We start from the raw sequence: 8,143 nt of genomic DNA, 5'->3' as shown, positions 1-8,143 counted from the left end.
CGATATCACAGACATTGGGTTCATTGACCCGCACACAATGCATGTTAAAACCATAGAGAATCCCCTCTATAACAAGGATACACCGCAGACTTTGCTAAGGTTTTTGAAGCGACAACGTGACAAAAAGCTAATAATTTGGCCTTACAACTTCGAGTGAGTCTTACTGTCTTATAACACATTATATTTTGCTCACCGTATGTCAAAATTTTAACTAATGACTTATATATATGACACTACATATTGAAACGTGCGTAGGTTTCACTTTATTCTTCTCGTCATCAATTTGGAAATTGGAGAAGTTGAAGTCTTGGACTCACTAAGCAAAAAATCGGAACTATACGTGTCTTGTTTTTTAATGCTCAGAAGGTAATTTTAATTCTTATCGGTTTGTTTCGTTAATTTCCTGCTTTGAACTAATTGATGACTCTTTTATGCATTTTCTTTTGTCGAGCAGCGTATGGCAAACTTTCATCAAGGAAGATACGTCCCGTGAATGGACACCGAAGCTGCGATGGCGTGCGAAAGTAAGTAGTACTACCTAGGTCCACACACCTTTTAATTATCATACTTGACTATTGTTTGATTGAATTATATTCTTGTAAAGAAATGCCCGCAACAACCTCCGGGGACCGATCTCTGTGGATTCTTCGTTTGCGAGTGCATCCGCAGAATTGTCAGCGAGAGAACGAATAATGAAAGAAATAAAGAGGTACAAAAACAATCTTCACAAATTTGTTTTGTTATCATAAGTTGTGCTGAGTTTCAGTAATAGTTGTTTCATGTATTCATTTGTATCTTATTCTTTTATAGTTGGCAAGAAAGCGGAACAAGCTCTCAATCGATGACCGCTTCATAGCAATAGGCGGGGAATTGGCGGGATTTTTCCTTCGGGACGTCATACCACCACTCGCAGAGTACCACTATGAATGAAGATGTACATGTTACATATATAGTTGACTCGAAGAGTACCACTATGCTACATGTAATAGACATATATAGAGTACGCCTCGGAGAGTACCACTATGCATGAAGATCGATCTTCATGCATAGTGCTACTTAATTTGCGATCTTATGCAATAACATGTGTGTTATATTATATGCACCAACTTAATATGCATCATCTTCATCTTCATGTACTACCTAAACCCAAACGCGTTTCTGGTGCATCGACGCGATATGAAACAAACCGATATCCCTAAACCCCTCCAAAAACCCTAAAAAACCAATTCTCTACCGCGGCAGAGATTTGGGCAAATTCCCTGCCGCGGGTGGGAACCTTTGTTACCGGTTCGTATTACCAACCGGTACCAAAGCTCCTTGGCCCTGAGCTCTCCTGGTGGCCCACGTGGAGGGCCTTTTATACCGGTTCGTAAGCAACCGGTACGAAAGCGGGGGGGCCTTTAGTGCCGGATAATTAATACCGGTTGCTCAACCGGTACTAAAGCCCCTCTGGAACCGGTACTGATGAGAGATTTTCTACTAGTGATTTGATCCTGTTCGGGAGTTACTCTTGCTTTTCACATTCATACCATTCATTCTAAGATTTGTTTGATGCTGATATTTCTTACATCCATGTTACTGTAGATGGCCATGGAAATTTGGAACATTAACTTGTACTATGAAGATGAGAATAAAGAACATAAAGTTCTTGAAGCATCAATGGACAGGACCAATATCTCCTTTTATGACTTGGTCAACTTGATTGAAGGTGTTGGCTTCTCGGGGATTGATTACCTCTACTACAGGAAGAAATACCCGCGTGGCAGGGGGCATCTAGTTCACATCGATAATGACACTCATGTGAGGAAAATGATAACTGAGCACAATAAGGAGAAGAGGGTACAGTTGTATGTGTATAAGGAGATGGCCAACATTGATGTTGCTCCATCAGAACCTCAGGGTGAGGATGATGGACCCATTACAAGCTTTGAGGAGGAGGATGCCTTCCCTGAAGGAGCAACACAAACTAGGACGGTCAAGTCCCAAAGTAATTACAAACTTAAGATCAACTACTACTTTGTTTCTGTAGAGTTTAGCTTGCAGTCTATTTTCATGTTTAGCCCAGATCACTTTTGTCTCTATACTTGCAATTAACGGGTAAATGTTGTATGAATTAATTGCAGCAATGGTGCGTAAATCAAAAAGATTGAATGTGGTTCAGAGCCGTGCTCAGTACGCCAATGGAGACTTCGCCAATAGTGAGCAATCTCGGTCATCACGTGAGCTGCTTGAGACACATGAATTGGAAGATAACGAGGATCATCTTACTGAGCGAGATGACAACCTCGATAATATGACTGGTATGATACTAACTACAAAGTATCAACAATCTAAGTTGGCTTCCACTTATTTAAACCACCTAGCTAGCTGATCTGTGTACATTTATCCATTTTTTCTAATTAATCTGAATACACACAATCACACCCGAGAATGGAATTTGTCATCATAGATTCATGCTCTTGATCAATTCATTAGTAGGCTAACTTTCCTTACTTGTTCGATGCTTTTGAAGTACTTAGGGTGATTTGTTTCCTTAATTTAATTAATACTAATGTAAACCAAAATGTTAGGTGATGATAAAGCTGTTGACAAACGTGGAGCACATTCCCTGCCAGCTATTTGGAACATGCCAGATGGAGCACGCATAGTTGTAAAATGTAATAATCTTGGCCAGCCTATCGGGGATGAAGGTGGAGTCCTAGGGAAGTTTCTTGGCACAATAGCTAGACTTGGGGGCTATTGCCCACTTGACAAAAAGGATTGGCGTAATGTCAAGAAGGATGGTGGGGCCGACACAATACTTCAGTGTGTACAGGTATTCCAATAAAACACGAGAAGAAAAATAGAGTTATATTATCTACCATACTATTTTACTTCCCTACGTGTGCTCTAGTGTAAATACAATGGTGACCGTAATGACCTCACCTTTTAAGGTGCCGATCTCTGTGCATTTCTGTGCTAGTCCCTGGATCAATCGCTAGCACACACAGTACAAGATGTAATACCAAGAAACATAGGCGGACCTAGCATCCCTCCTGCCCGGGCGGCCGCCCAGGCTTCCGGCCGACCGACGGGCTTATTTTGATCCCTATTTTACATGTATCTGATACAAAATTAACACACTAAGCCTATTTGCCCAGGCTTCAAAAATTTGCTGGGTCCGCTTATGCCAAGAAACAAAGGTCTTTATTACATCGTATGATCCAGAATTTACATAAAGGATTACAAATTGCATAGCACAAGGCTAGCATATCATCAGAGTTTCACAACGAATAACAATAGACAGCATGGAGTCCTTCGTCTTCATGTGCCACAGGCGAGCATGTTGAGGATAGACTCGTAACCCTAACCATCGTAACTCACTCGTCTTTCAAAACATCTGCAACATGAAAAGTTACAGCCACGAATGGTCAATACATTTGAATTGTATTGGCAAGATGACACTATAGTGGACTCAAGTGGCAACCTAACACTTATGTGTACATTTGGCTGGTAGAGCTCGGGCATATTGCATAAAGCCAATTTTCTCCTATCATTTGTCAAATCATTTTCTTCATACTAATTAAGCGGTACCATTGATAGAAATCAATGAACCTGGAAACCACCGGTAAAGCCCCGGTGAATCCTCCTACCCATGATCAACTTGGTTTGGGTGAACTACCCCTGTAGACTCAGACCATAGACATGGCACGGGACCTACTAGCCGATAGTCACTTGCACCAATTATCATAACCCTGTTCACCCATCAAGTTTTATTTAAGAAGTTGGGATGAGGAGACTTTCGAACATGTGCCTTGTCAGTTCGCTCAAATTGTCCGTAACCGGGGACATGGCTAAGTACTTAGATTTACACTCTGCAGAGGTTGTACAATTTACCCACATGACCTAGTCTGCTCTTCTCCCATGATGCACATTTTGCTCAAATGGACAGATGTTGACTAGGACGAGACTTTTCCGAAGTAATCCCCCAGACCTTTCTCTACGGACCCGTACCAACCTACAATCCCCTACATCATCTGTCACGTAGGATCCGGGTTCTCACAACATACTCTGTCAAGCCAGAGCCCATATAGCATGTGGTTGTACGGTAAGCTAATGAGCAAGGTTGTCTATTATCTCTTTGTTCCTGGGTGGCCGTCCACAAGTGCGATACACCTGGGGTTCAGAGGTTCGACGACATGACCCCAGAGTAACCACTCAACATAACCCAATCAAAGCCACATTCCACCCAGGTAGTTCATTGAATTTAGTTGTTTTTCCATAACCACTACTAAAACATTTTCATAGCATAGCTAAGCATCAACTAAATTCAATGGCGACAAAATATAGTCAGGTAGAAGTAGCTATCTACTGGGATTACAAAAGCAAAGCATACCCTAGACGTACTACAAAAATTTCTACGGTGCATTGATAAAAAAAACTGGGACAGTTGTGAGGGTGTGTCACTTGCCTTTTTGGTAGTCGTAGAGGGTTCACTTCTCTCAATCAAAACACGTAGCTCTCCGTACGAACTATAAGATAAAATATGACACAACATAAACACACAATTCATAAAAACATAATACAATCAAGACAAACAATTTAGAAAACGATCTATGGTACTAAGTTGTGGCATGAGGTTTGGTTGCAAGATATGGTTTGATAGATACTTGGAGAGAAAATGATTATCCAGGTCAAATTCTTAGGAGGAAAAGAATAACAAGGTCATATGGATCAAGGGTTGTTTGTTACACCGGTATGAGAATAATTGGAAGGATTGATATGTTATACTAATATGTGGAATGACCCATGTGAATAGAATCACACAAGTCTCAAATGCAATTTGTCATAGTGTGATAACACTTATCAGAGTAGCACAAGGTCACACTTAGCATTAGATATGAACTAATGATATATTGTACTACTCAAATAACTCATTCGAAATTTGAATAGTTCAAACTAAGTGGAACGGTTGAATGGCGTGAGATTGGATAGGCATGAATGATATTGGGATTCGCGGATCCTAATGGATAACAATGGTTCAACACATGTGATCTAGCACTAGTAGGAAAAGCCTCATCAGTGGCGCACGAAAATTTGATTCTGTGGCGCATGGAGGGTGCGCCCCAGAAACGTCGCCACAAAAATAAACTTTCTGTGGCGCATCTGGCCGTGCGCCACAGAATTAAGGTTTTTGTGGCGCACTTGGGCCGGTGCGCCACAGAAATAAGTAGTTCTGTGGCACATGTGATATAGCTGCGCCACAGAAATAGGTGCGCCACAGAATTATTTTTTGGTGCGCCACAGAACTATCTACAGGTATACTCGATTTTGTGCTCCCTGGTGTATTATACAGGTTTTATACTGTTTTTATACACAGTATACAGGTTATATACTGATATAATATAGACAGATATAATATGGACATATATAATCATCACATCATCATCACATTACTTAGAGCCCGATCGAGTTATACATATAGCTCCATACAACTCATAATCCATGCAAATTAAGAAAGTTCTCATCATCTCTAGATACAAACGAAGTGACACCGGCCGCCGCCTACACTAGGATGAAATAGAGTACCACCGCGACGATGGTGAGCAAGAGCGAGAGCACAAGGAAGGCCTTCATCTTGCTCTTGTTCGCTTGGTGCGCCCTCCACTTGGCAACCGCCTCGTGTCTAGTCGGGTACCCTTTGTAGCAGTTGCCGCTGAACTTGTGCACCTGTTTCTTGCACTCCTCCCACTCCTCGTACACTCCTGGAACCCGCCCCTCGAACACGACGTAGTACGTCATCTCTATGGACACAAGGCATATTAGTATATAACGCAATGGAAAGAGTTAGAGGGTTCACATGCATACATATTCACAAGAATTAAAGCAAGGAAATAATAATAAACCTAAAAGAAATATAGCAACGGTATCACATAAGTAATATGGTTCAACGATAACGACTACAATAGAAATTGAAGTCCAACAACGACGACCACCGTTTCGAGCAAATTAAGCAAGTTTAGTTTACAACACGGTACAAATTGTCTATCGATTCAAAGTAATGCTAGGCACACCGGCCTCGGTCAACGAGACGTCTTCTTGAGCGGCTCCGGGAACGGCTTGTACAAGTCCTTCGTCGTCCACGTCCTTCCATCACCCTGCCTATGTAGGCGTTCTTCGATATCCCTCTTAGGCAACGCTCTGGCTGCGTGTAAGAGCCCCGATCCGTTGGATACATCTTGTAAGATAATTTCCGAGAGCTTTACTTGGATGCGATGGAAGTCTTCTCTAAGATCATCATCACTGATTTCCCCGACATTTTAATGGGGTCTCGCTTACTAGGTGGCAGAGACATCATCTCTCGCATCCTCGACAAACCCTTTAAGGTGATGGAGGACATAGAAGGCCTCCTTAATGCTGCCACTGGCTGCTTGATACAAGGGAAGTTGATCACGTGCTTGAACCCGATCTTTTAGTGTCCGGCCTGATATATTGCCCATTCTTGTCGAAGGTGCCTCCACTTTTGGAGTAGCCAAGGATAGCCTCATCGAGAACACCCCTTATTCTCGTGTAGTCTTTCTTCGTCGTCGTACTCGACGAGTCGAAATCTTGGGCTAGTGACCACTTTGGATCTAGGATGATGAGTGTGCGTATTTGTCCCTGCTCAACACATGCAATTGAAATGGAATGTTGGAAATGATCGGCAATGGAAGAAATATATAAGAAAGCATAAGTTACGACGGCCGTGAGCGGATGTGTACTTACTCGGGAAAGACAGCAGAAGAATGGTGTTGCTCTCTTTGTGCATGAGCATGAAGTTCTGGAGATACCGCACCGCCTTGGTCCGTGTCCTTGAGCCGTCCTGGAGCTGGCTATCGCGCATGTAGTAGGGATCCGCTACCGCGATGTGGCGGGGTCTCTCTCTGTTGATCTTCATCTGAAGATTGATCGCGTATAGGCGCACCAAGTTATAGTCGAGCCGTTTCGAGTGAAATAGATTGAAGACGTCCTCGAACGCTATGAAGAAGATATCCGCGGGGTCTTCATTGACGAAGTTCTGGTCGGACGGCACCTTGACCGAGAACACCGGGTAATTTGGATCCTTTTCTTTAAGAAGGACGCTCTCTTGATAATGAATAGAGTGCTGCAAAGGGAGCATTTGTCCACTTGCGAGGTGTTCCATGTCCGGAGGCAGTATAGGTTTACCAGCTTCATGACACCGGGGCAAGCCATCCGGGGTAGGTGGTACCATGTCGTCGGCCCGGATCCTCTTAGGAGCAGGCTGGCTCGAAGATGCGCCCTTCTTGGCTCCTCTCTTCCTTCCCTTCTTCACCTGACCTACTGGGGGTGCTTGTGGTGCTGATGGTGGTGCTTCGGGTGCTGGTGGTGCTTCTGAGGTTGCTGGGGTTGATTTGGGTGGCTCCCCGATGATCGTCTTACGCAGCGTGTTAGGGCTGAAAACGGTAGCAGGCTTGACTTGAGCTGGATTGCCAGCCTCCGGAGGAGTGTCTTGAAAAGACCCGTGAAGACCAGGCGCTGCTTCGTGACTGTAGGGGGACGAGTAAGTTGATCGCCGTGTGTGCGGAAGGCTTGTTCATCCATAGGAGGCATGTACATATCTTGGCTGCAGGCGCCAGTGTTGATGTAGGCATTGATGTCATCATCATCATCTACATCGTTGCCATCAAGTGGCGCCATGTCCTGGACCTTAGGTGGTGGCGGTTGCGATGCCGCCGCTTGGCGTACCGTGTGTCTAGTAGACGGTCGTTGCGGTAGCGCTCCCAACAACTGTTTGTGGCGTCTGGTGGTGACGGCGATCGTCGGTTCCTTCCGGGTGGCGGCGGCGACCGCCGGTTCCTTCAGGGTAGTGGGGGCGGCGACCGCCGTTTCCTTAAGGGTGTCGTCGGCGCTGGCGATCTTGGGCCGGATGATAGGGGAGGTGGCGCCGGTGCTTTTCTTACCACTCGGAAGACCCCCCCCAGACGAATCTGGTTCTTCGGCCATGTCATAAGCCATGAGGTGCAATCCCCAAGGGGCAAAACGTCGCCTTCGTCTGTGCCCGGAGGTTGAAAGGGGGGGATGGCGTAGCGGTACTCCGGCACTACCATTACCAACTTGACCTTCGCCACGTCTTTCGCCAATGTAGTGCCGTGCATAACGCGGG

At 44.6% G+C, this 8,143-nt stretch overlaps 1 protein-coding gene and 1 long non-coding RNA gene across 2 annotated transcripts in view; both read left to right on the top strand.

Annotated features, from left to right (window-relative positions):
- The first annotated feature begins 261 nt into the window (after positions 1–261).
- On the top strand, positions 262–1,061 carry LOC127313219 (uncharacterized). Its single transcript, XR_007858832.2, has 4 exons — positions 262–366; positions 455–524; positions 605–709; positions 811–1,061. It is a non-coding gene; the product is annotated as an uncharacterized lncRNA (long non-coding RNA).
- Positions 1,062–2,583: 1,522 nt separating this feature from the next.
- Positions 2,584–8,143, top strand: part of LOC139833169 (uncharacterized) — a 28,932-nt gene continuing 23,372 nt past the window's right edge. Inside the window, exon 1 of the mRNA XM_071823361.1 lies at positions 2,584–2,815. Coding sequence (XP_071679462.1) covers positions 2,627–2,815 — 189 coding nt within the window. The 5' untranslated portion in view covers positions 2,584–2,626. The remainder of the gene's footprint in view (positions 2,816–8,143) is intronic.

Source organism: Lolium perenne, chromosome 7 (genome assembly GCF_019359855.2).
Source record: "Lolium perenne isolate Kyuss_39 chromosome 7, Kyuss_2.0, whole genome shotgun sequence".
Taxonomy (NCBI): Eukaryota; Viridiplantae; Streptophyta; class Magnoliopsida; order Poales; family Poaceae; genus Lolium; species Lolium perenne.
This window is presented reverse-complemented; position numbering and strand designations above follow the sequence as displayed.